This window comes from Botrytis fragariae, assembly GCF_013461495.1.
Source record: "Botrytis fragariae strain BVB16 chromosome Unknown tig00000161, whole genome shotgun sequence".
NCBI classification, from domain to species: domain Eukaryota; kingdom Fungi; phylum Ascomycota; class Leotiomycetes; order Helotiales; family Sclerotiniaceae; genus Botrytis; species Botrytis fragariae.
Window position 1 is genome coordinate 956,261 of NW_023500998.1, and position 26,410 is coordinate 982,670.

The window sequence follows — 26,410 nt, forward strand, 5'->3', positions numbered from 1 at the left end:
ATATTAGACTCCGCGGTTCAAGTGGTTTTCAAATTTGTTCAGTCCATTATCACTGGTGATATATGCAGCCAATCGGCCAACTGGTGACTATGTCGTTCTGAGTAGGACTCTGCAACTCTTTGAATCGAAGTAGTTTGGAGTGCCAGGATGTTTAATCGCAAAATGATGTAAGGACATCTGAAACTCACATGAATTTCATTATCGTATGCTGAACGTAGGTAAATTTAACAGGATGAGAACTCCTACCTAAAATAACAAACATTCGTTCTTCCCATCCAAACATATAAAACCAAGATGCGAAGAGACCGAAGAGGTATCTCCTCCAATACGTTTGCAAGATCAAGACCGAATCAAGTATCGTGATTAATCAACCCATTCCCCGGGTATAGACAAATTTGCAAGGGCAGCTTGAAGTGGATTCTCAATGAGTTTCCAGAAATCTCCCGCATATTCATCCGTCCGTTCGTAGAACAATAATTCCCAATCCTCAATACGAGGTCCATACTTGAATCCTAAGACGTGTACCAGCAGCCAAGTCTGAGGGGCATCCAAATCTCGGGTCAATCTTCTCTTATGATAAATTGAAGATTCTACTTTGCCATATGTATTGAGATCGACACCTAAATCGATCAAAAATCCAAGCCACATCTTGAAGCTACAGGATCTTTTTTCATGAACTCCAAGTCTTCTCCGGCAATCCCGAAATTCTCTTTGCAATATCGTTTCGCCATTGTGGTCCAATGTATGTAATGAAATACCGGCCGACATCATTTTCTTGATGAGGTCTACCCCGTTATCTTTGAATCCATCTTGCGAATATTCTCTGCAAATTGTTACAAAGAATTTTTCCACGACAACATTATCACGATGCAGTGCAATCTTTGCCTGGAAATTAGGATCCTCAAGATATGACAACATCAAATTTTGAGATTGTACACTTTCAGAGCTCATAAACCGCAAAGCAATATCCAACTTATCTATGAAATTTATCTCGCCAGAACTCATGTACGTGTGCTGTTGAATATAGTGAAACAGCTCTTCAGGGCCACTAGCACTGATGGCTAGCACGTCGGTCTGATCAATGAGCTCCGAGTCTGCCCCTGCTTCGACGAGGGTTCGTAGGATATCGAGTGCGTGAGTATGGTCAAATGCTTGAGAACGATATATATGATTGTGCCGCGTAGTGAAAACAAATGCTGATAATGGTGTTTTGCTAACGATGATTAGCCATGTAGACTAATTTAAAATTTTTAGATACGTAAGACTGGTTAGCATACCCAAATAAAGCCCCCTCACTGGAGACATCTGCCCCTTTCGCTAGAAGAAGCTTACATAAATCAAGATGATTATGTGAGGCAGCTATCTAATTCAAGATTAGTTGTCGATGACCAAATAAAGCCGTGCAAAAATTTACATGTAGAGGCGAACCATTATCCCAAGACCCTGTTACAGGGCGTGCCACAAACTGATCGTTCACAAAAGCCGTTCGATTTGCTAACATCTCTTGGACACCAACAACATCCCCTTTTCTCAGGGCATTATAAAAAATTGATTTGGTATCCAGAGTACGATAAGTCTGAATGTTGACGTTCCACCTTAAGGTTGATAGATCTTTGGTGTACATACACTGCCAGGCTCTATTTGAAAGCCAAGCTGGGGGTTTGTATTTCGCTTCTGTTTCTTCAAACCGATTTCTTTCTAGTTTTTGTTGTGTCTTTCGAATGTCGATCGAGCCCATTAAATATAAAGACCAATTCAGCGAGTATATTCGACTGGACATCTGTGCGGAGGTACAATCTTCGGGCACAAAGCGTGGTGTTGAATTGCTATCGCGTTTCGAGTTCTGTGGCTGTGTAATTGTTGCAACATTGCTTGGTGGCACTAGAGCATCCATCGAGGAGATCTGGATGGTTGGATACGACATTGGCGGTGCTGGAATAAGTTTCTGATAGTTTATTAAAAACCGATCGAGAGAAGTCTGCATTTTCAACTCGAGGATTGGGAATTGTTCTTGGAGGGTAGCACTGCTGACTATGAGTAACTCGCGGTCTCGCAAAGAAAGCAGTGTCAAAACTCACTTTGTTTGCCATGTGATAGCAAGATTCATCAGTCTTGAAGCATTTTTCATTCTCTTCTTCAATCTCTTAAGTTGATCATTTTTCAGTACCACCTTCGTGGCGCCCAATTTGCTTCTCCATTTATTGCTTGAATTGATCTCCTTTCCAAGGACCTTTACAAGCTCGTTCAATTCATTCAAAGAGTCTTCACACAACTTTAGACTATTCTCGAGAAACGTGTTCGAAGGCCTGCCAGAAGAGGCGATTTTGGCCTGGCTTTCCAGAATACTTCGAAGTATCAGATGATGGGCATCAATCTCTCGCACCAAAAAGCCAATATCGTCGGGCGCATCTTGAACTTGATCCCAATAACCCTTCAGCTTGATAATGCTCGAAGCAAGATTGCCCGCCAGCTGAGCAACACCGATGCCACTAGCAACTGTGCCAAGAACCTCTGCCATGTTGTTATGTAGTCTGAGTTTGTCAATTATTGAAAGAAATATAAGCTGAGATATAATTGTGAGGCTTCGTGGATTTTGAAGTGCCCGAGAAGATACAGCCTCAAACCGGCTGTGCTAACTCCAGCTCATATATGGATATTCAGCATCCAATCAACCCTGTTCATCTCCACTCTCCAGAAGATGCTTGTTGATCCGATAACATTCAAGTGAAATTTGGAACAAGAATATTTTTGATATAGCAAAAGTAGGTATCTGGTATCAACGCGAAGGTTACAAGAATAGAAGGAAGCATTCAATGGGATAAAAGTATACATAATAAGATCAAAAAAGAAGAAAATAATAGAAACCCCTTCCTTACTAATTATTGTCTATGACCGGTATGTTTGACACGACCAATGGTTAACCTACAGGATGGTAGGAGAAATATAAAATAATTGCAGTTTCCTATTTCACATTTTCTAGATTCAATTTAGCAACAGCGCAGTCGTCGACGCATCATGTAGAGGTGTGTATTCAACCAATGATGGGATTTCCAACTAAATTTCTGTGAAGTCACTCACCTACCATTATATCATGATCATCACGTTCCTATTCATACCACTTCTCTATCATGTTGAATGATATCAATATCCCCTCCGAATTGCACTTCGCACTTTTTGTTCTCGATGTCCTTTCTATACGATGGGAACAACTTGAAAATATATGACAATGAGGTTTGTGTATCACGAGACGAGCTCCCCACCACCAAGCCAAGACCCCCAGCTCCACAAACCCACCACAAGATCACCCACAACCACTCTCCCGCTACCCACCCGGCCCGGCTCCTACCCGCTCCTAGTCCATCTACCTACCTCAGTAGTTCCGAAGCTTAGATGAATGAAACAAGTACAACTACAACCATAGCCATAACCACGACCACGACCACGCGGAGATATATGTAGTGAGCTAGTGAGCTAGTGAGTTGGTATACATATGCAGCGGAGTTATCTATCCATCTGTCTATGATCTATGATCGCTTTGCAGGTACTAAGAGAACATATATAACCTTAGGTACAACAGAAATTGATGTATAAGATATATAACAAGACGAGATGCCGGAACGGGATATTAATACTCCTGATGGTGGAATTAGTTCGACCTAAAGTTTCAAAATGATTAGCATATATATTATTCCGTTTCTTGGGCACGTTCGCTGTGTTATTATCTCTGGTACATACTGAATTTCTACGGTTTCGGTTCCTGCGGTTTCCATCGATCTATCACGTGTATTTCTTCTTCCGGGGCCCAATTGTTGGTTTCAGCCTATAATGTGTCTTGGGTATTTATTGGTTGATAAGGATAAGCCTCCCGTCATCAAGCCAGAAATACTCCTCTACAAAGACTTTCCAAAATCACCACTTTCAATTGAGACATCGCAATAGAAGTACCAAATCTGAGAAGCCTCGTGGTATTGTACTTCGTATAAAATGTCCGGATCGAATCGACATTTGGACTGGAAAGATATCTTCCTATGCTACCCCATCTTCGATAACATCTGTGCCCATCTCGATCCCAATGACATCTTGTTTTTTCGATTGACCACCAAACAACTTGCCTCATCATTTACCTCGCTCTTCAAGACCCAGTGGAATATCAATCGCCAACTCACCCGCTTTGTGAAGAACCCTGTCGGCTTTCGGTCAAAGTTAGCTAAGCACGATGCCCTCATATCTGGAAGCTTCGCTTTACAATTCTTCGAGAGGAGATTCTGGCTTGACTCTGACCTGGATATTTATGTGCAAGATGCGAACAACTTCAGGAATCCTGAACAAATAGGCGAATACTTGGTCAAGCATGAAAGCTACAGACTACAAGGGTCGAAAACGGAAGCAAACGGTGGCTTAATGAACCATGTGGGCCAATTGAAGTATATTTCACAGGTATTTCATATCCCAAATCATTCATTATATATGCTTATATGAATTCAGATTGAATCATACCTTAGGACAAGCTCGACCAAGGAGAAGCCAATTCAGATCCAAATAATCTACACAACCAACATTCCTTTCCAAGCAATCATCAAGGGCTTTCATACATCACTTGTTATGAACGTCATCTCGTGGGATTTCGCGTATTCACTTTTCCCTGATATGAGTTTCATCAAGAGAACAGCTTACGAAATAAATGGAGGCGACAATGGCCAACTCCAAGCTAACGCCGACCAGGAAGATCCTGAAGCAAAATACAGACGAAGAGGATGGGAATGGGAGAAAGCGGCAGCCATTGGCGATTCAAAGAATTTACACTCCCTAAACTTGGCCAGCCGCAGAAAAATTGACGATTCGTATACATGGACCATCATACTTGATACAAACGATGTAAATGGTGGCCAACCTTCGTATCTTTTACAACACTCTTACTTCAAAGTCGCACAACTTAGTCCACCCAACACGCAGTATTTCGTGGATATGAATATTGTTCGTAGCTGCATCCTTCGTTACGAATATACAACAACGATGAAGTTTTACGACCAATTCTCGTTCTGGGCATCGGTAAAACCGAAGCTAGACGACTTGACTCATACTCAACTCTTAAAATTTCCCGAGAGTGAACGGCCGATTTCTCTACGAACACGCGGTCCTAGTGGCTACAAGATAGAATATAACTCGCGTACCATCAAGAGGCGTGTGCCAGAGCTAAAGGGATGGATCTTCTACGATGATCAGATCCCGATATGGTATGAAGAGTATCTCAAAGACGAAGAAGCTAGATTGAGGGCTAAACAGGAAATGGAACAAGCCGAATTAGAGCTAAATATCGTAAATTAAGTAGAGGTATTTATTGCCGAACAAGAGAGGTATGAGACGGAACAAGACGACTTGGAGTTATCCCTGAACGGCAAAGCAGAGATATTGGCTGGTGAAGTGGAGAAACTCTAATTTGATTAGCTGGGCTGAAGGTCTTGGGTCGAGATTACGACATCGAGGGGAGAATATCGAACACCACATTTCCAAGCTTACATTTGACATCGACCGACTTTTTTTGGTCGTGAACATAGGCGGGAACTTCCCAAATCATGCTAGTATTAATTGCCCTTGGCCAGAGACTTGATAAGTTTAAGCTGGCTTGGCTTTGAAAGAGTCCTGGAGATCTACAAGTTGCACATCAAGCATTCATGCATGATACTTGGTGCAATTCATGGAGCTAGAGAAATAGCGTTTTATGCAGTTATTGATTATTTATTTACCACCGCTATAGCGTTCGGCGAGACTGCGATCGGAAAGCCCTTCATTTACTACTCAAGCTCTAGACATTCAACTATTCTAGACCCGGTACTAACCCACATCTCATCCTCGTGATCATAAATCATAACTCATCTCGCATATTCCCCAGATCCAAATATTAACTACACCATCTAGGATGCAGACTCTTCAATTTCCTCACCCTTGACACGGACAATCTGTTCGGCGAATTCGATTAGTAAACAATGTATATATGTCCAAATTCCACTGAAAGAATTGAATTCTACTCACAACAATACTCTTTTTCTCCCGAGGTCTTCAAAGGCACCTTCAGTGGAGGCAACATCAGCTCCGTCTCTCTTTTTAGATGCAGCCTCCTCAACTTCCTCGCCCTTTACACGAACAATCTATTTCCACGAGTTTGATTAGCAAGAACTTAATCATAACATTCGAGCTCTACTAAAGAGCCTGGGGTCTAACTTACGACGATGGTCTTCTCTTCCTCGAGAGCACCTTCAGTAGAGGCAGCAGCGACCTCGTCTCTCTTGAGGGGAGCAGCAATGACCATGCCAGTGATGGTTGCGAGGAAAATAGTTACGACAATGAACTTCATGATTGCGGTTTGAGTTGACTTCTTGAAAAGACTAAATTGGTTTTTTTGAGGTAGATGAAGAGATATCTGAGATGAAGTTATCGGAGTTGATGATGATAAGTTTAGGAAAGTTCTGTGGATAGCAGTTTTATATATTGCTTCTCGCTGGAGAAGTTTAGTGGTATCGATATCTCCCTAGTATTACTAGCGGATTTGTATTTGCATTCATGATTTCATTCATTACAACTCCGATAAAAGCTAAACTGTCTGCAGAATTTGATCGCGCAAACAACACAATGATTTCAAACTTCTTCATCTGCAATTCGAAATTGTACGAGCCTCGTTCACCTAGGCTAAGTTATCGCGTCGGCTTGCCGTAGGGTGCTCCATTTTCGCTTGTGGTCAGCTTGCATACATAAGTGGGTAGGTAAGCTTGTTCTCCGTGAATACTTCCGGCAGCTTTTAATAAATGACATTTCCTTTCATTAAATACTTATTGCATACACTGCTTGAAGTCCAAGGTTCATTTCTCGTGTCGACTTTCAACTTCTATTTACCTTTTCTTGACAAGGGTTTTAAAATCTGAAATGCAGTCCAAGCTTAATGACAATGTACTGAAGTGGGTTAATGTTTCAAATGGACTCATAAACCTAGAATTCCTTATCGTTGAACTGCACTACAGGCTTCTCAAAATTACTGCCTTTGGTCTTCATTTTCATCCAGCTTCCCACCTTCTTTTTCCTTCCGAGTCTTTTGTTTCTTAACTTTTATAACTTTCATCATCTTCAGCACACTTCTCTGTTCTAAACCCGTCGCAAGTCTTGTCTCTCAACTAAACATCTAGCCAGCATGGATCTCGACAGCGATTCACGCTATAAAGATATCGACTCTCAAAGCACTAGCGACATCACAGACTTCCAACCCATCAAGCGACGCAGTTCCTACCTCCCTTCCATCCTCCTCGGCTGTATAGCCAGCTTCGCATTCGCCGCCTTCCTCATCACCGTTGTGCGCTGGCCATGGTTTAAAGGCGATTCCGGCTACTACGCATAAACAGACTGTGGAAAGACACCCGAGGAAGCGCGATCTAGAGGATGTAGCTACTATCCCATAGGTCGCTTTTGGGCGCCTCCCGATTGTTCGTTTCCCGAAGGCAACGACAACTATCATCCCTTCTGCGACCGGGAATGGTTCGTCGGCACGAACTTGACGATTCCTGCCGACATTTCCCGGTTAGAATCAGGTGATTCCCGTCAGGCTTTTACTCATTATTGGCATGATGAGCATTGCACGTTGGTGCTACAGAAGTTGTCATTGGCGGTTGCGCTGAATAAAACGATGGTTCCGGGATTGGTGGGAAGTATTCATCATGTTAATCATTGTGCGATGACGATTACGAAAACGATCAAGAATGCGTATAATGAGACTTTCCTTGCGAATGATATGTCGATAACGGAGAGTACTTTGGGTTTCATGCCTTGTGTACCACTTAAGTAGGTTTCATATTCCCTTTGAACCAAAATCTATTGTACTAATAGCATACAGGAGCCTTGTGGACAATCCAAGATACGAAAATTAGTTCCTTCGTTTCTATGGAAGAAGGGACTAGAGGCTGTAACAGCATTTGGCAAGTGAAATCTCTGGAGATCTATCTGTACCTACAGATTACAGCAGCATAATGAATAAATTGAAGCTCAAAATTTGACCTACTTCGACTTCATTCCGCCGCATTGCCATAGATATGAACGATATTTTCCATGAGAAAAACAAAGTATTTTTTAGCAGTTTGAAAATCTTTCCAGTATCGTAAATTCACACGTTTGTTCATAGTGAGGTTCGGTCGTTAGATTCTCGATTAGACATCAAAATCGCTGTTCTCGCGGAAGTGCAGGGTTAACCCCTGCCTCTCTCATAGTCCAGGGGGCTACGAGCACACATAGCATTCTATTGCTTGATGTGAAAGACTTACTATGATGATAAGAACGTCGATTTACTGATAACAGACATTTGCCCCTCCAAAATATACGCTTAGAGTGTACTGTATGTTGCTGCTGTAATGCGGGGTCAGAAGTGGGCCCCTGAATTCGTCACAACTTGCCGTTAGCGAACAATTGCGGGTCGCCTTTCTTGCTAGGATATGCATTAGGTCTCAGGAAGAGATTTTGAACTATTGTGAGAGTCAAAATTGCGAAATTTTCGTGTCTTATATTGATTTCAGATTTCGCGGCTAATGTACTCGTGATTCAGCGGATTATCGATTCTCTCTAATATTTTCCATAACTTAACAATATCCTGTGATCTTCATCAGATACTACCAGCTCACTTCATCTATCCATTTTGTCGTTTCACTTCACAATATCCACGGCAAATGTTCGAACTCTCAAAAGATTAATAATGATACTCCCAGAAGACCTCAAAAAGAGCGGCAGCTCCTCAATATACACCTCCCGTCTTACTTCTACCATCTATCTTCTCCTTCCCTACACATGGTGGCAACTCGATGACTTGTGTAAGTTATAGAATTCCCACCTGCTCCCGGTGAACAACTACTAGCAAGTAATAGTCATTGGACAAGCCCGCACCGCTGGCCTCTCAACCCACTTCAAATTAGCGCAAATCGATTCCGAAGAATTACACACGGATACCAAATTCGTACGTTTTGCATTCGCTTGGTTACTACTACTATGGCAGATATCAAATATCCATATCCACAAGATGACTCTCATAGTCGTGAATCGATAGCTTGAACTTTGTGATCCAGCATTCTCCCTCTAGTAAGAACTATACCAGCGAGCGAATAAGGCACGTGCCTTTCTAACAAAGATAAATACAAAAAATGGTATAATTTGAGAGAACCCTCTTTTCACGTTCCTAGTCTTTATAAGTTTATTATCACAGACTTCATCTGAGACCTATCCCGTCCTTCCCTGGTTTCTGTACATCTAGATATGTTATATTGTGGCTGGCGGGTATGAAATGTATTTGATATTTTATACCCAGTGCGCTGGAGCCAATCCTATAGTTTATGAGATTTCAATAAGACGCCGACTGTAAAAAATCAGAGAATCGAGGTGCGAACAGTAGTGATAATATTCTCATAGATCCTCAGGTATATTTTTGTACTCTCTACACTCCAACAATATGCTATGCAAAAGAAAGATTCCCATTCCAACCATAAACACCGAATCCATACCCCAACGCCAACAGCAATATAAAATCCCAAATCCCAAATCCTATACACAGGTATCCAAGTCCCCCTAGAACAACCCATCACAAATACCAATATCCCACATCCGGCGCATCCCATTTCGCTTCCACGTTACACGAATTATCCAATCTATAGCAGACCTTCTGCATCGCACAATTCGGACACTTAACTTTCCATTTCCAGGCGTCTGAATCATACATCGCATGTATGTCGTTGAGATGTGTAAACGTGTGGCCTTTGGGACATGATTTTTTATTTTGCGTTTGCATCTTACCTGGAGAGGCAACTGCAGTAGGTTGTGAGGTGACAGTCGTTAATAGATCGTAAGCGATTGCTGGATTATTTTTGCATAGGGTTGAAAACTCTCCTCGATCATTTAGTTCTCTCAAATGCTTTCCTGCAGTTTCGAGGGCGATTGATGACAGGGAGGTGTCGCTTTCTGGGAGCTCCTCGTATATAAGTTCCAGACTGGCTGAGAAGGAAGGCGTGTTCCAATCAGTCACTACTGCTGCTTCGTACTTTTTCTTTGCGAGGTTCTTGAGAGCTTGAATGTCGTATTTGTCGCCAATGATATAGACCATAGTATTGACTACCAAACGTCCGTAACCCTCCTCCCCGACTTCTCCACTCAGCTCAGAGGTTTCGTCATAGTCTTGAAGGTACAAGAAATTGATCATTCTCGCGACAGTCTCAGGATCATCATCCTCTAAATCGAGAACGCCGGTGACAGACTCCTATATCAATCTCAGTAATGATTCGGGGATATATGTATTTCACAACGCTTAGTTGAGTTTTTCAAATTAATTGAAGAGACAAGAACTAACCATGAAGCCTCCATTTGCTGCAGCTTGTATTGGTTTTGACTGCGTGCAAACGACGATTCGATGGACAGGGAATATTCGAGAGTGACATTTTATGATGAAATCACTGTATTCGTTTGCACCCATCATTCTAATACTAGATCAGCAAAATCATCCTAAAACAGAGTTTCGATCCATACTTGGCCCATAGGGCTTTCGTCGTATCGACCGATTCATTGTCACTGGTTCTTGCGGGAGACATCTGCGTGACTGGGGATCAGAGCTAATATTTGTATTTTTTCTTTTCCCATGTATGAAGTGACCAGTCCAACAAACTTTTGATACAGAACGACGTTTTTGAGAAGAGCGAGCCATGGAGATATGTGGTTGTTTGTTCTAGGAAATATAAGGTGATTATGAATAGTTTGTAGATCATTCAATGCAAGACAGGGGCAGTGCTCCCCATGGAGAAGTAACTATAGCGTCATGCGCCCTAAATTCACCGCTCCAATGATTATTCCCCATTCCGTAATAGAAATCAAACAAGTAACACAAATTTAGTCAACATTTGTCTCCTTGAGCTTGGTATTTATAAAAAAAATTGGCGAATGTAGCAGGCTATATTGTAAAACGAGATATTTGCATTCTTAACCAATCAATAAACTCCAGTTGCCCTACCTATGATATACAAACCGAACGCCTAATACCTAGTTATCCATCAGTGGGGTGCACGGACTTCTGAGAGTTGCCCCCAAAGTAATAACAAATCATGATTTATCCAAATCTCATCCGACTCCCGTAAAAAACAAACATATAGTCTGATTGCTTGATCTGTAACGGGCATTGTTTGCAGGTCTCAGAATCTCTGAGATAATGCTTTAGAACTATTATCGAATTAAAGTTTCTCGTAATCTCACGAGTCCATGTACCCACTGCTGATCCAATCACTCAATTCCAAAACCATCCAGACTTTGTATTCTTTTTGGCTCGCGACCTGATTTCCTGATCATCAGTCTCCACTCTCTGCTGAGATTGAGAACCCTCCAAGTCAAAATCAGACCTATCAGTATTGGATTGCCGGGTCCCTGCTTTATCAACTGTATGACTAGACGTTGTTTCTGTTTCACTTCCGTCATCAAATCTCTTCCATACACGGATCGTCGTTTCTACACTTCCATCTTCATTGGTAAAATGCTCAACGGTTGAGCTTGAAGACACTTCTCGTTTTGGTCTGTTGGGTTCTGAAAGTGATTTTCCACTTATCATGTCGGCTTCTTGCGGACCTGAAGAACTCGATCGACGAGATTCTTCGAATGGTACACTTTTGCCTTGCATAATTTTTTCGACTGCTGTAAGGGTGGACTCAAGCGTGGTGAAGAATTGATCAGGCGTCGTAGATGCATCTCGAAGAAAACTCTCGTACATTTGTTCCTCGGTCTCGGCATTATTCTTGTACCCTTTATTCTGAGAGACAAATGAAGCTTCACCTCGACTGTTATTGCCAAGTTCTTCAGATGAGGGAGACTCTTTTGAAGTTTTCGTCAACTCCGAGCTAGGTAGATGAAGTATGCCTAACCTTTGAAGTCGCTCAATCCAATCCAATCCGCTTTCCACTGTCGAACTGATACTTTCGGGTCTTTCAGTAGTGGTTCTCTCAATGCGGCCGACTGGAACCTCTGTATCGCGACTCTTTCCCTGGCTGATAAGAAGAAGGTCTTCAAATGCTTCGCAGTAAGGAAAGTCGTCCCGGAGAGTGGCCCCACGAGGCCTATCATACGTTCTTGTACCTCTGATTTGCGCGTCGTAGAACTGTTGATGCGCATAGATAGATTGACCAAAAGATAAAGTCAGCGGCGAATATGGCGATCTAAAAAGATATGGCAATAGTGAGTGATCATCAGGATCGGCTTTGTATAACATCACCGCAGCAAGAGAGCTCATGGTATGCCTAAGGTTGCCAGAGAAAGGATTGGTTAAGGGAGACTGCAAAGGTGAATATAGCGGAATATCTGCAGTTCCGAAAACATTTGTCCACTGGTCATGTAAGAAGTGAACAAAATCTACGTCGCCGTGTGTAGTTTGTGACTTCTTCGCATGTGTTTGGGCTTCTTCGCCCTCCGATATTGTTGTATTCCCACTTCTTGCTTCTTCGGCTTCCTTCAATTCCCTCCGCCTCGCTTGTAGTGCATCTCTTCTTTTCAAATCCTCATCGAATATGGACCATTGTGAACCACTCTGTGGCTTTGAAAAAGCTGATGGCAGACCGATGAATCCTTGTAGAACTGCACCTATCTGTTCATCGGCGAAGTGCCTGAAACGAATGAAAGGGTTATCGGAATCCGATTGATTGTCTTTCGAGTTTTTGTCAACATCGCCTGGGTTTGATGATTTTGACATTGTGGTTTGGACGACGTTGATACTATTGATGTGCGTGATGTAGCGCAACAGCTATTGTAAGATGTATTGGTGGTATCATCAACTTTGGAATGGTTGAGAGTTGATGGCTTGTTGATAAGATAGTAGTGGGGAGATAATGAGATTGTCCAGATTGTGAGGTTATCATGGCATTTGTTGACCATTTTTGCGGGGTCTAGGAATTATTAATAAAGTTAGCGCCTGAAAGAGGAAGGCACGGCTCGTGTGTAGGCACGTACGTAGAGGCATGGCTTTTCCCGAATGGTTCGTCCTTAGCTAGCCGTAGACCTAACCTTAGCTGTTCAACCAATAACTTCTTTTCATTTCTTCATTTCAATCTTCACTTCACTTCACTTCACTTCACTTCACTCCGTACAGACAATGATAGCATTCATTACCTAATCTAGGTACCTGGGCAGATCAACCAACAAACACATTGATTTCATTTCATTCTTCACTCACAGAGCTGTATCATATTATGTCATCCCTACGTAATCATATGCCTCGGCTTGCCACTTATTATTCTATATGAATTTAAACATCAACCAATCATTTCATTCCATTATCTCTTCTTTTTCTCTCCTCTCTTCTTCTAACCTTCACCGCATACAAGCACCTCCAACCACCACAACCACCACTCACCCACTCAACCACCACAACCACTCAACCACTCACCTACCGCAACCACTCCCTGCTACACAACTTGTCTTCCTGCGTACACTACTACACTTATCTAATAACCATCGACCAATAAATGCATTTGCCCTTCCTTCTCTTCCAATTCCTTCACCGCACATAAGCCACTTCGAGCTCCAAAACCCTTTGGAACTCAGTTTGACTGGTTCTGATAAAAAGAACCATAGGGAGCTCGCCACGAAAACTCCATAAAGTCGAGAAAAGTATTGACAACACAGCATTTCAATCTCTTTTATTACCATCTCACATATTCATACGAGTAAAAAAGCCCATGTAATGCAGCAATTGCTTCTTTCTACCTACTTCTCCCAATACTGGTAATACTTGCGATTTGAAATTAAGAACAACAATGCCTTGTCTATGTCTTTTCCAATCCTGACTGAGAGATTGAGATTGAGATAGAAAAGTATCCACCCACCACCCATACACAAACCATGGCAACCACTGGAACACCGTTAATTGTGCGAGATGCATCAACCCCTCACATGCGACCTCACACCACTTCAAAATCCTCCTCAAATCCCCACAACTCAAACTCAAACTCAAACTCGGGCTTCAACCAAAATGTTTCTCTAAATTCGAATTCGAATACCGATAAAAATAACAACAGACGTCATTCGCTCCCACTTCATTTCCTCCCACCAAGTTTATGGACATCTAATACTTCAACTGCCAGTCTTGTTGAATCCGAAGAAGCTGCCCGTGGGGAACATATCCTAGACGAGGCTAAGGTTGCAAATCGTCTTGCAGCTCTTCGTTCTCTCAACGGCGCGAATCGAGCCGATCATCGTTATGCGAAATCCACTGGAGAGACATTTAATCAACCGGTGATTGTGCGGACCTACTCAGGAGCTATTCGACCTCGCTCTCAACAAAGAGATCCTATTGCAGCCAAGAAGCAGAATGGAACAGCGGGCATAGCAGCAAACAAAATGGATATAAAACTTCCGCCAGTGGAAGCTTTCAGCTTCAAGGGGATTATGGATGAAATAAAACATGGCGTTAGTGATGATTTACAGAGGATCGCGGAAATATGTGCAAGGAGCAAGTACAGTTTGGCAAATCAGCATGAGTTCCATCATCCACCTCATGGATCTGGAGATCGCATACCACAAATCGGTATTGTCTCCGCGGCAGATCTAGGTGTACCGACATTACAGGCCGCTGAACCGGATGAAGTTTCTCCGAGACAACTAGCCAGAAGCTCAAGAGGAAGTCGAAGGGGGAAATCTGCCGCTTATGGTACACTAGAGACCATCATATCATCCTCAAGATCTTCTGATGAGGACAAATCCAGAAAAAAGCCTGCCGCTGTTTTGGAAGATGAGGTTCGTGGAAGAGCAACAAGTAAGGAGATTGAAGTATCACCTCCAAGTCCCGATGTTGTAATAGACGCTGCAGTCCCAGAAGCTATCTCTGAAAGGAGCCCTACCCCCAAGCACGCTAGGCCAAGATCTTCCACATTCGCATCCATGATTATAGACAATGCACAAAACTTCAGACAGGAACATAGACCACAAGTTTCATCTCCTACCTTCCTTTTAAGCGAACCTGCTCGACCTCAAACCTCTGGTGCGGACCTTGAACATATGCCTGCCCTTGATGAACTTACTCCTGATCGGCCTTCCACTTTCCATGAGTTGACATTACCAAAGCCTACTCTAATACGCAATGAGTCAATAGCTTCCACACTAAGGCCTGAGACCTCGCCGAGATCGTCCATACTTGGTAGTTTGAGTTCATGGCTACCTTGGAGTAAACCACCTAGTCCAGTGCGAGCCTTTCAAGGCAGGGCGAGAAGTGGATCGCATGCAGAAGGAAGTTTGAGAAACTTGTTGAGGTCTACAGAAATCGCTAGAAAGGGCAAGAATGTTGATAGCATTCCTTGAATGGGACCATGACATTTTGAAAAGATCCTAGCGATTTGTTTGCCTTTCAGTGCGATGTATAATTAGCCAAAGAAGAGGGATTCGACCAAAGATGTAGGAAAATTCTAGCCTATCAATGTGCATCGAAAGTATTCCGAGCTTCGCGCATAATCTGCTACCACTGGTATAATATGTCTCAATCTCCCCATGAATTTTGGTTTGAGGTCGTGTGCGTGTCGCAAAACATACCGAGAAAATTTCAAATCGCCCAACTACGAATCAGATTCATCTCTTCAATTTCGGACAATGACTAATAAGGTGGACCGGCTAGGGGAATTGTATGTAAATATTATTAACAAATATTGTACGTTACATAACCGGATCATATTGACATAAACCGCAGGATTCTCAAGGAAGGGGACAAGTACTCAGATCTTATCATAATATTCCAAGGAGTAGCATTTCGCGTGCACAGAAATATCATTTGCGTACAATCCGAATTCTTCACTACTATGGTGGATAGCGATTGGGAAGTAAGTTATCACTTCTCTACTTCAAAATGTAGCTTTTATAGAGTAGACACTAATTGTGGTTAGGATGGTACTGCTTGTGAGATACTGCTCGAATCTGATGAGACTGATCTCGATGTCTTTCAAAGAATGGTCCGATTTTTCTATCACCGCTCTCTTGATGATGAACATGACCTCGTCACTCTTACCAAACTTTACGTTATGGGGGGGAAATGGAACATTCCTTTCCTGAAGGAGAACGCTGCTTCCAAGGTTGAAGTCCTTCTAGACACATATTCACGGCACGGTTATTCTTCTACTGATGCAGTCTTCGAAATGCTGAAGCTCGCTTATGCATGTCTTCCACAATTGGATACTGATCTCAAAGTTGTCATCTTGCATCACGTTCTCAAGCATGAAAGTTTGGAGGCCTTGATGAACGATCGTGACTTCAGAGCTTTTGTTGTGCGGAATGTAACCATAGCAATAGACCTCTTAGAAGCCCAGCTGTATACTCACAGAAAGGCTCTCTATATTGAGAAAAGGTCCGAAGATCAATAAATAAGCTCAAGGGCCAACGCGTCCTTGGCTCCACACATATGAATTACAATTTTATCGTCTACCTAATACAATCCTTCAACGCTAGATGCTCTTGGTGTTATTATACCTGCGCCCTGTAATCTCTACATCATTATATATTTGTTCGTTGATTGCCCTCGTCTACGAAATTCACGTAAGACTATGAGTTGCATGTACAATCACAGTTTCTCATCCTGATCGCATTTACAAATACGAGTAACTATCTCTCTGTGTAGATTTTTATATCACATTCAAATTGAAGAAAATGCCTATTTACTGCAAAGCCAAAACACATTCACACCCTTCGACCTTCTTTACAAGTATTTCTTATTAACTCTTCTCAGCAAGCTTCTCTATAAAAGGGTACTCTCCATCTCAAATCTTGACCATTACAAAGTACTCAAAACCGTGAGATAAATTACATCTACACTTACCACACCACCAAAAATGACATCAAAAACATCGGGAGCCCTGGAAGACATGTAAGTCCTTCTTTATGGATACTCCTAACCCAGTCGAGTCAAAATCATTGCGATATTTGTTTTCGAGAGAAATAAGAAGAATTCCTAATCACTTCTCAGGGCCTATAAACAAAGCAATAAACATGAACCCCCAGATTTCACCATAAAATGTAAAGGACATTCATTTCTCGTCCATAAAGATGTTTTTGCCCCTCAGTCTAAACCATTGGGTGCGGCGATGGACACTGAAAAATTCTTGGTAAGCTTCACTCTGCTAGTTCTGGTCTTCTTTTACCATTACTATAGTATTCAAATGATGTAAAAGTACCTAAATTTTGCTGATCTATCTTCGATTATAGGAAGGAACAAAAAGAGAAATGATACTGAGCGACGAAAACGACGACCCGGAAATCGTAGCATTAATGGTCCAGTTTCTTTACAGTGGAGAGTACACTATTTCTTTTCCCTCTAATACTTCCTCCTCGGCACGCTCCTCATCAGACGAAGCGATTAGATGCATTCGCCATGTAGCGCTGCACATCTTCTCTGATCTCTGGTACATCCCCTCTTTACAAGTCTTCACTCTCTTGAATCTTCAAACCACCCTTTCCCATCTTCCTTTATCATATTTTGCATCGGTATTGCGATATATCTATGAAGAAACACCGGGATCATACACGCGTGTTAGACAGGTAGCTGTAAAGGCTTTGATGGAAAGATTCACAGTTGGAGAAATCATGAAGGTTAAGGAGTTGAGAGAGCTGTTGAGTGCGGATGGAGAATGCGCGGTGGATTTGTTGGTTTGGGGAGAGGAGAGGAGAGTCAAGAGGGAGAGGAGAGTGGGGAGAGATTGGGAGCAGAGTGCGGTTAGGGGAAGAAGGGTGTGTGAGGAGAGTATGGGAATGAAGGGGGATATATTGGGGGAGACCACAGGATGGGCTGATAATACTGGTGCGAGGTTCTGAGAGGGGTTGGTGGATGGTGGATGGTGTTTTGTGGTATGGTTGATAGGGAGGGAGTGAGGGGTTGTTTTGGATGGTCTAGATTGGAGGGGTGAGATGTAAGCGATGACGAATAACGCTGATGTTTAACGACTATAAACCTGATGAGATCCTGCCAGAAAATTGTGAGCCTAAAAAAATCAAGACTCGAGAAATAGTATATTTTCAACTTAGTATTTAATAGCCCCTCGTAGCAAATCCAATCGTTATCCCTTAATTGCCACTTCCTCCAACTTCAATAATCTCAAGAGCCTCAACCACCCCCAAACCGACCATATACATACTCTTAACCGGCCAGCATGACTCACGTGCATGATATCATTCGTACCCTTTGCCGAAAATCTCCACTCTCACACCCAAGGCAGAATCCTTCTCCCCACATCTCACTCTCCACAGCATTCTTCACAGCATCTTTTCCGGCTTCCCGCATCACCCAATCCTCTGTACACAGATATATCCTAAGATTCGCCATTTCCGCGCAGAAATTCATATGCAGCTGCAGTGAAAAAAGCTGCGAAAGGAAGTACAAAAATGAGGCTGAGATGGTCATACCGGTCACCAACTGTACGTTTGAGGCAAGCAAGTGGAGCGCAGATGTAATCCCTGTTCTGCTATCCCCGCGCCGCTTCACCGAGTTTGTTGAAATAAGTCACTCCATGCTTGTCGCTTGCATTTGATTATGATGATACATAAGTATGTTATCATTTGAGGGCCCCCGCAGGCCTCTTTTACTTTACCAATCTTATCGGTCTTTCGGGCTTCTTATCACTACATTGGTGCTTTGAGGGAGCTATGTACCTAGGCAGGTAGCGTAGCTTATTAATATTTGCTTGGAAATCCGGAGTAGACAGATAGATGAACAGACGAAAATGGGTTAAGTATTTCATGCACGGATTAGGCAAAACCGATCAAAAGTGGCGCGTTATACGTAGATAGGATAATCCGCATCCAGTAATCAATCCACAACATATCATTTTCTCGCCATTAACTCGAGACCGCTGGCGACCGCTCAGCCTTGACTCATCGACACGATACAGGGTCATCAGCAGCGAATTTTCTTTCGTGATGATAGGAGGAGCGGATTCCTTGAGGAGTGGACTTGCAGCAGCGGTGCAACATTGTTAGCCTCGTTATGCATATTGTTTTCGCTTGATTGGATTGTCTGCCTATCTGACCTGCATTTTGGTGCTCTGGGGCTAACGCTATGCGACCTATGGTAGGCGGATCTAGAGGTAGGTATTGGACGAGGAAATGGATATAAGTCGTGGAAGCCAGCTTCTGGTGAATGAATTTAATTTATTATTCTTATTTCTTGGGGTTTATTATATGTTTTGCATTGGGATTGATTGAGTGAATTATAAATCAGCTGGAAGATTGAATTGAATCGAGCATATGTTGAATTTGCATTTCGATTGAATACTCATTATCGCGAAATTTATATATTGAATCGCGGGGTACAATCGGTCTGCTTTTGCATTACAACAGACTACCTTAAGTGTAAGCGAAAACTACTCACTCATACCATCATATCTCTATACTCGACTGCTTTTCTACAAGTCAAGAAAGAGAAGGAATCTCACATTCACAACTCCGAAGATGCCGCCAGAATCAAGAAATACGTGCATCTCTTGCACCAACACAACAAAAGATTGCCAGAATGTGTTAATGCAAGTCATACTTGCTCTTGAGAATGCATCGGAGGTTTATCGAAAATTGGTACCTTTTGTGAGGAAATCCCATGCGAGACATGCATTGGGACATGATATGTATGTGGTAGAGGGACAGTTGAGGAGAGCGTTACAGAGACTGTATAAGGTTGATATTGCGGAGGATGAGGGGAGAGAAATATTGAGTAAGTTGGTGGGGGAAAATAGGAGTGAGTGGTTGGGAAATCTACCTCTTTTGGGAGTGATTAAGGATGAGAAGACAAAGAAGAGTGGTGAAATGGGGGGGAGAGTGAAGGGAGAGAGCGGAATGAATTTTCCAATTTTGAAACTCGATGCTGGATTTTCTGATGTCAAGGTTCCGTTCATGGATTCGGCGGTCGATGTCAGGAGTCCAGGGTTTCTTGCGGAGGTTCTCTTGGATGATGATGTTATGGCTATTCCGGAAGAGGACTGTGAGCAAAAGGAGATTAATATAGAAGGGTGTATGGAACTAACACCTGTGCCGACTCATCTCACTCCTGAAATTCCTTACCTGCTTAAAGCTATTCGTCTATGGTTAGAAGAATTTTTCGAATCAAAAGATGATTCTATAGCTATTCCATCATCAATGGTATGTCAGCTTTCTGAGTTCGAGACAGCCTTTGAACTGGAGAGATTACCAACAACAAGTTGTATCTGGAATTCCGATTATCAAAGACAACGGAAAGAGGTATGGACAATCACATCATTCTGGGGACCTAATCAACGATCGAAATGTATATGTGTACCTGAGGAACCCGATGAGAATATTTTGACACATTCGAATGATTCTCATTGTCCGAAGAACATGCCTCCAGATTTGGATTCGCCATCAAGAAATTATGAATGGGATTACAGGACCCATCGATGGAATACTCGTCGGGGGCCTAGTTGCAGAAAAGGTGGGCCAGCACCACCTCCTGAATACTCTAGGCAAGACGATAGTGCATCTGATGCCGGATCAGATTCAGATTCAGATTCGGACGAACAGATTGCCGAGAGGGTTGAAAGAAGTAAAAGGGAAAGAGCGGAAGAAGGAGAAAAGGCCTGGGAAGAAATCATGGGTATGACCGGTTTGAGGAAAGTAAAAGAGCATGTGAGGAAACTCAAGGCCAAAGTTGAGAGTTCGATTCGGCAGAATATTGATCTGGGAGAAGAGAGATTTGGCGCAGTTTTCATGGGCAATTCGGGGACTGGAAAAACGACCATGGCTAGGATTTATACTAGATATCTGTATTCGATGGGAATCATCAAGAGAGATGATATTCTCATGACAACAGGTACATATCTTTCAGATGGAGGTATTGAAAGAACGAAACGATACGTTGATAAAATAGCTGATGGCGGTGTGATGTTCATCGACGATGCAATGACTTTAGACGATTATAGCAATGGAGGCAAGATTCTCGATTTTCTGTTCCAGGAAATCGATCAGAAGAAAGGATCTGCGGTTTTTATTCTGGCGGGACACGAAAAAGGAATGCGTAAACTGTTAGGTCATGGAACAAAGAGTGTTGCCAGTCTTCTTCCCAATGTTCTCACATTCGATGATTTCACAGAGCCTGAATTACTTGAGATTCTCAATTCGTGTATCAAGAAGAAATTTGACGGAAAGATGGAGGTTGAGGGTGGTAATGATGGGCTCTATATGCGGATTGCGGCGAGGAGAGTTAGTAGAACGAGAGGGGGCTCTCAGTTTGGTAATGCTAGAGCTGTGGAAAATCTTGTCGCGCAGATCTGGGAGAGGCAGTCTGCTAGATTGTCTAAGATTCGACAGGAGAGAGCTGCTAAGGCTGCGGAAGATGAAGCTGCAAAGGCGAAAGAAAGCGACGAGAAAACGGGAGAAGAGAAGTCAGAGGAAGTGAAGCCGACCGAAGAGAGTACTACTGGCGAACAGACCGCCGGAAACAAGCCGCAAGATGAATCTCCGATAGAAACAAATTCTGAGACAGAACAAAAATCTGACACTGAAGAGAAGGCAGCTCAGGAAGCAAGTCAGGGAGACAAAATAGAAGCAGATACTGATCCAAACGTCGTTGTTGCGAAGGAACTCGCCGATGTACGGAAAGACGATAAAGTTCCCAAGAGTGAGGAGACAGAGGAAGAAACTGGGAAATCGCTACGCGAGAGATATACCAAAGCGGAGGTATTGAAGATCCCAGCCAGCAATAATCTTGGCAGCGAAATGAAATTGAAAGAAGAGCCTATCATCGTGGTAGTTCCAGAACCAACGAAAGCGCCGAAGTCCTTAGATGCAAATTTCATAGAAGAGGTCAAACCAGAAGAACCAAAACCGGATGAAGATACTTCTTTGTCCACGAAAGACGAAGTAGTTTTAGATGAGCAGGCATCCTCGAATGGAATATCCCCAACGGACATACAAGTCGACAAACAATTAGAGACAAAGTATGAAGACTCCTCGAAAGTCGAAAATAGTACTGAGAATAAAGCTGAGGAGAACGAGATCCCCAAAGAGGAAAAGTTGGCTGATGAAGCACAAGAGTCGACCGACAAAGATTCAGATTCAGGATCAGACACAGAAGAAACCCCAGCAATTGATCCAGAAGACCTTTTATTTACAAAAGAAGATATCCTTGGCCCAGATCCTTCTTCTGCAATTCTAAACAGCGAGGCTTGGCAAGAACTTCAAAAGCTTATTGGGCTGGAAAAGGTTAAGACTTCTCTACTTACACTCCTCGAGCTCGTCAAATCAAATTATCAGCGAGAGCTCGAAGAGAAACCTCTGCATCAATTTACCCTAAATCGCTTATTCTTGGGCCCAGCTGGAACTGGAAAAACAGTGGTTGCGAAGTTGTATGCTAAGATTCTTGGTGAAATTGGTGTTCTCTCGAAGGGCGAAGTCATTTTCCGTAACCCAAGTGATTTGATTGGACAATATATTGGAGATTCTGAAGCCAATACCAAAGCTGCGCTTAATGCCGCACGAGGCAATGTGTTGGTCATCGATGAAGCATACATGATGTACAGTGGGAACTCCGACGGTACTGGAAATGAGAGCGACTCATACAGACAAGGAGTCATTGATACGTTAGTTGCAGAAGTGCAAGGAAATCCTGGCGATGATCTATGCGTTCTCTTGCTGGGATATAAGGAGCCGATGCTGGAGATGCTTAATCACTCGAATCCTGGACTGAGTCGACGATTCCCTATCGAAAGTGCATTTTGCTTCGAAAACTTTTCGATTGATGAACTTGAGAAAATCCTCCGCTCGAAATTAGATTTCCATGTTCTTGAAGCTACAGAAGAAGCCATCAAGGTTGCTATGGATGTACTTCAGAAAGCCCGAACGAGATTAAACTTTGGTAATGGTGGAGAAGTGGAGAATTTAATTGCAACTGCGAGAACTAATTACCAACTGAGAACGTCGAAGATTCCAGTGGGAGAAAGATCCGGCATATGGGTATTCCAACCGGAGGACTTTGATCCTGAATACGATAGAGGCAGGTCAGCGAATGAGAACCTTCAAAAACTCTTTGCCGATGTCATTGGGTGTGAGAATATAGTTAAACAGTTGGGACAATACCAGAACGTGTGTAAAGCCATGAAATCCAGAAACATAGATCCAAGACAGTACATTCCGACAAATTTCGTCTTTAAAGGACCACCAGGTAAGGACAGATATGCGTTTCGTCATCTCATGGAATAACGGTACTAACAACTGTATTCTAGGAACTGGCAAAACAACCACAGCACGAAAGTTCGCAAAAGTATATTATGACATGGGATTTCTTTCCGACGAAACAGTCATCGAGTGCTCGGCCAGTGACCTTATTGGCAAATATATTGGACATTCAGGACCAAAAACAGCCAAAGTTCTAGAGAAGGCTCTAGGAAAAGTTTTATTTATCGACGAAGCGTATCGTCTAGCACCTCATACCGAAAGCCACAGTTTCACATCCGAAGTCGTCTCAGAGCTCGTTGATCTCCTCACAAAACCCAAGTTTCACGGAAACTTGATCGTCATCCTCGCTGGTTACGAGGATGAAATCAACTCCCTATTATCAGCGAATCCAGGCCTCGCATCACGATTCCCAGATGAAATGAACTTCCCAGCTTTGACGCCTCTACATTGTTTGCAGATTTTGGAAATCAAATTAGGGCTTGCGGGGATTACTATTCCGATACTAAAGCAAACTGAACAGAGAGAATACGAACAATTATTGCGAGTGATGACGTTTCTCACAGCAACGCATAGCTGGGGTAATGCTAGAGATGTGGAGACATTAGCAAAGGCGATTTGCAGAACCGTGTTTTTGGAGATGGCGGCAGAAGGAGAGTTGATTTGTACAGCAGAGAATGCGACGATGGCGATAGAAGTCATGTTGCATGAGAGAAGACAGAGAGCGTATACGGCATTGCCGCCACCTAGATACGAATAAAAATGGGAACTGGGAATGGGGGAGTAGGGGAACGGGAAAATCGATTCTTGGGGAGAATGAATCTACGGATTCGATTTTTAGTGACAGATAGATAACTGATGAATTTAATGAATATGACTTTAACAATAATTGTCTTAAACGATGGACTCATGGAATGTCTTGATTGCTTTATTTGGAAATTCGCGGACACAAAAAATTCGAGTAACCCTTTGATTAATTGGTAGAACTCAAATGGCGAAATAAATTTTTATGAATTGAAATCATTCAATAGAATCGGTCGGTCGGATTGCAATAGGGATTGATTTGTTGCAAACAACTGTAGTTTGGTACCAACATGATTGTATTTTATATTGGCAACAGTTGGATGTGGAGAAGTGTACGTTCTACACCGTTTAGAAAAAGGAGACTTGCCCTCTCCTCAAACCTTAGGCCAAACATTGTTTCCAACGACATCTTAATGACTTGATACCTCTAGTAGCTTTTCAGTTATTCGTTTTCGAAAATTGTTGCCACTTATCATCCAATATGGGTGTCATAGCTATCATCGCAACTATCCTTGAAGAAAACAATATTATGGTAGCATTTCTTGCTTTGCTAGCGGTAAAACTCCCTGGAATCTGACAAATCGCAACAGCTAATATATTAAAGTATCCCATATCAAGTGCTGTCTACAATATCTACTTCCACCTTCTCGCGAAATTCCCAGGTCGTAAGCTGTGGACTGCTTCGCGACTCCCCTTCATATACTACCTTCTTACAGGGCAGCTCGTGAACAAAGTCAAAGAATTCCACAACACCTATGGAGAATTCTACCGTCTCGTACCAGGTGAAGTATCGTTCGCCAGCGAGGAAGCCCGGAACGACATATACACCTTCCGTTGCGGACATAAGCCTGCTTTGAGAGACAAGGTTTGGTATGTTGGTTAGAAAATACCATACATAAGGATATTTGACACCCATAGCTAATTATCTCAGCACCGAATAATCAAGCCGATAACCTCATTACAACGACTGACTTCAAGTTCCACGCTCGTGTTCGAGGATTGATGAGCAGTTCTTTCACCGATGAAGCGCTCCGTACACAGTATCGATTAATCGAATCTCATGCTGACATACTAATCTCCAAGATCAGAGAAGCTGCCGAGAAACCTGAGAATTTGAACAGAGGTGCTCGAATCATTGTTACAGACTGGTCGAATTTTTTCATAATCGGCGTCATCGGAGATTTGGCATTTGAAGCACCATTTGACTGTCTCGAGAAAGGAGAATACCATCATTAGGTACGCAAACTGTTCAGTTATCTCAAGGGAATGTCAATTGTCGCCGCTCCTCGATTCTACCCCGCAATGGAATTTCTGTTTCAGAAATTGATTCCGAAAAGGATCATGGAGGAACGGAGACAGCATATCGCGTATGCCGAAAAGATGATCAGTCGTCGCTTAGATACGAAAAGCGATCGTCCGAATTTCATGACTCTTTTCATGAGAGACAATATCAATTTTGAAAATGTGTCCCGCGAGGTGATTTTATCGACCTCTTATTTTATTATCGTGGGTGGTTCTGAAACTTCAGCAACAGTGATAACTGGTATATTTAACCACCTCACTAAAAAGAATAATAAGCGAATCCTTGACAGACTTTGTAATGACATCAGAACAAAGTTCGAGGAAGAGAAGGACATTACTTTGGATGCAACCCGAAGCACACCTATCACTTATTTGGAAGCTGCGATGAATGAGGGCTTGAGAAAATGCAATCCAATTCCTAGTGGACTGCCACGTGTAGTCCCCGAAGGTGGGGATGATTATTGTGGGATATTCCTCCCGGCTGGTGTGAGTACTCAGAATCCATATGAACATTGACTAACTCGATTGACTTTCCAGCAGAAAAGATTAGCAGTTCGGACATACGCGACCAATCGATCCAAAAAGATATTTGGAGATCCAGACGAATTTGTTCCTGAACGCTGGTTACCGACCGGCCAACAATCGAAGAAATATGCAAACGATCAGCTCTCGGCTAGCAAACCTTTCAGTGTTGGGTTCCTTAGCTGTCTTGGAAGTCTCTTGCATGGGCGGAGATCCGTCTCGCAGCCACTAGACTCTTATTGACATTTGATTTTTCGGTTCATGCGGAGGACAAAGTAGAATTTGACAAGTTCCCGGTGATAATGATCATTCAAAAAGCACCTATGAACTTGAGAGCCAAGATTAGGCCTGTAATCTAGCAGCGGTTTCATGGAAAGTGAAGAGTAAAAATGTAGGCCATGGGATTAGCCAACGAGGTCGTGACAGGGGTTCTAGGCGTCAGCGCGGTGATCACTGCACGTGCATGGTGGAGGCACAGCTCAGCTTGATTATATGGCGATGCTCCTATCCAAGAAACATACAATCGATAGAATTGTCAGTGAATAAACATTGCGTCTATGAGCATTTTCTAAACCTGTGTCAAAGAATC

The 26,410-nt window shown here is 42.8% G+C and overlaps 12 protein-coding genes across 12 annotated transcripts; 8 read left to right on the top strand and 4 right to left on the bottom strand.

Annotated features, from left to right (window-relative positions):
- Positions 1 to 363: 363 nt before the first annotated feature.
- On the bottom strand, positions 364 to 2,518 carry Bfra_009463 (uncharacterized protein; the record flags this gene model as incomplete). The annotated part of the gene is made up of 4 exons (XM_037339805.1): positions 364 to 1,213; positions 1,278 to 1,363; positions 1,415 to 2,024; positions 2,079 to 2,518. The coding sequence occupies 4 exons, from the start codon at positions 2,516 to 2,518 to the stop codon at positions 364 to 366; spliced, it is 1,986 nt and encodes a 661-aa protein (XP_037189855.1).
- Positions 2,519 to 3,984: 1,466 nt separating this feature from the next.
- On the top strand, positions 3,985 to 5,325 carry Bfra_009464 (uncharacterized protein; the record flags this gene model as incomplete). The annotated part of the gene is made up of 2 exons (XM_037339806.1): positions 3,985 to 4,437; positions 4,486 to 5,325. 2 exons carry the CDS (start codon positions 3,985 to 3,987, stop codon positions 5,323 to 5,325), a joined length of 1,293 nt encoding a protein of 430 aa, XP_037189856.1.
- Positions 5,326 to 5,912: 587 nt separating this feature from the next.
- Positions 5,913 to 6,352, bottom strand: Bfra_009465 (uncharacterized protein; the record flags this gene model as incomplete). Its single annotated transcript, XM_037339807.1, has 3 exons — positions 5,913 to 5,957; positions 6,039 to 6,146; positions 6,224 to 6,352. 3 exons carry the CDS (start codon positions 6,350 to 6,352, stop codon positions 5,913 to 5,915), a joined length of 282 nt encoding a protein of 93 aa, XP_037189857.1.
- An 828-nt stretch (positions 6,353 to 7,180) lies between these two features.
- Bfra_009466 (uncharacterized protein) lies at positions 7,181 to 7,910 on the top strand (the record flags this gene model as incomplete). Its single annotated transcript, XM_037339808.1, has 3 exons — positions 7,181 to 7,298; positions 7,389 to 7,824; positions 7,877 to 7,910. 3 exons carry the CDS (start codon positions 7,181 to 7,183, stop codon positions 7,908 to 7,910), a joined length of 588 nt encoding a protein of 195 aa, XP_037189858.1.
- Positions 7,911 to 9,601: 1,691 nt separating this feature from the next.
- On the bottom strand, positions 9,602 to 10,601 carry Bfra_009467 (putative btb poz domain protein; the record flags this gene model as incomplete). Its single annotated transcript, XM_037339809.1, has 3 exons — positions 9,602 to 10,273; positions 10,364 to 10,490; positions 10,540 to 10,601. The coding sequence occupies 3 exons, from the start codon at positions 10,599 to 10,601 to the stop codon at positions 9,602 to 9,604; spliced, it is 861 nt and encodes a 286-aa protein (XP_037189859.1).
- A 686-nt stretch (positions 10,602 to 11,287) lies between these two features.
- Bfra_009468 (uncharacterized protein) lies at positions 11,288 to 12,736 on the bottom strand (the record flags this gene model as incomplete). Its single annotated transcript, XM_037339810.1, has 1 exon — positions 11,288 to 12,736. One exon carries the CDS (start codon positions 12,734 to 12,736, stop codon positions 11,288 to 11,290), a length of 1,449 nt encoding a protein of 482 aa, XP_037189860.1.
- Positions 12,737 to 13,884: 1,148 nt separating this feature from the next.
- On the top strand, positions 13,885 to 15,339 carry Bfra_009469 (uncharacterized protein; the record flags this gene model as incomplete). The annotated part of the gene is made up of 1 exon (XM_037339811.1): positions 13,885 to 15,339. One exon carries the CDS (start codon positions 13,885 to 13,887, stop codon positions 15,337 to 15,339), a length of 1,455 nt encoding a protein of 484 aa, XP_037189861.1.
- A 186-nt stretch (positions 15,340 to 15,525) lies between these two features.
- Bfra_009470 (putative btb poz domain protein) lies at positions 15,526 to 16,388 on the top strand (the record flags this gene model as incomplete). Its single annotated transcript, XM_037339812.1, has 3 exons — positions 15,526 to 15,656; positions 15,722 to 15,851; positions 15,915 to 16,388. 3 exons carry the CDS (start codon positions 15,526 to 15,528, stop codon positions 16,386 to 16,388), a joined length of 735 nt encoding a protein of 244 aa, XP_037189862.1.
- Positions 16,389 to 16,853: 465 nt separating this feature from the next.
- On the top strand, positions 16,854 to 17,832 carry Bfra_009471 (putative btb poz domain protein; the record flags this gene model as incomplete). Its single annotated transcript, XM_037339813.1, has 3 exons — positions 16,854 to 16,888; positions 16,988 to 17,126; positions 17,227 to 17,832. The coding sequence occupies 3 exons, from the start codon at positions 16,854 to 16,856 to the stop codon at positions 17,830 to 17,832; spliced, it is 780 nt and encodes a 259-aa protein (XP_037189863.1).
- A 335-nt stretch (positions 17,833 to 18,167) lies between these two features.
- Positions 18,168 to 18,545, top strand: Bfra_009472 (uncharacterized protein; the record flags this gene model as incomplete). The annotated part of the gene is made up of 2 exons (XM_037339814.1): positions 18,168 to 18,176; positions 18,234 to 18,545. The coding sequence occupies 2 exons, from the start codon at positions 18,168 to 18,170 to the stop codon at positions 18,543 to 18,545; spliced, it is 321 nt and encodes a 106-aa protein (XP_037189864.1).
- Positions 18,546 to 19,464: 919 nt separating this feature from the next.
- Positions 19,465 to 23,953, top strand: Bfra_009473 (putative nfx1-type zinc finger-containing protein 1 protein; the record flags this gene model as incomplete). Its single annotated transcript, XM_037339815.1, has 2 exons — positions 19,465 to 23,182; positions 23,244 to 23,953. 2 exons carry the CDS (start codon positions 19,465 to 19,467, stop codon positions 23,951 to 23,953), a joined length of 4,428 nt encoding a protein of 1,475 aa, XP_037189865.1.
- Positions 23,954 to 24,287: 334 nt separating this feature from the next.
- Bfra_009474 (putative cytochrome p450 protein) lies at positions 24,288 to 26,064 on the top strand (the record flags this gene model as incomplete). The annotated part of the gene is made up of 7 exons (XM_037339816.1): positions 24,288 to 24,329; positions 24,383 to 24,553; positions 24,602 to 24,875; positions 24,929 to 25,037; positions 25,086 to 25,167; positions 25,234 to 25,785; positions 25,840 to 26,064. 7 exons carry the CDS (start codon positions 24,288 to 24,290, stop codon positions 26,062 to 26,064), a joined length of 1,455 nt encoding a protein of 484 aa, XP_037189866.1.
- Between the last annotated feature and the right edge of the window lie 346 nt (positions 26,065 to 26,410).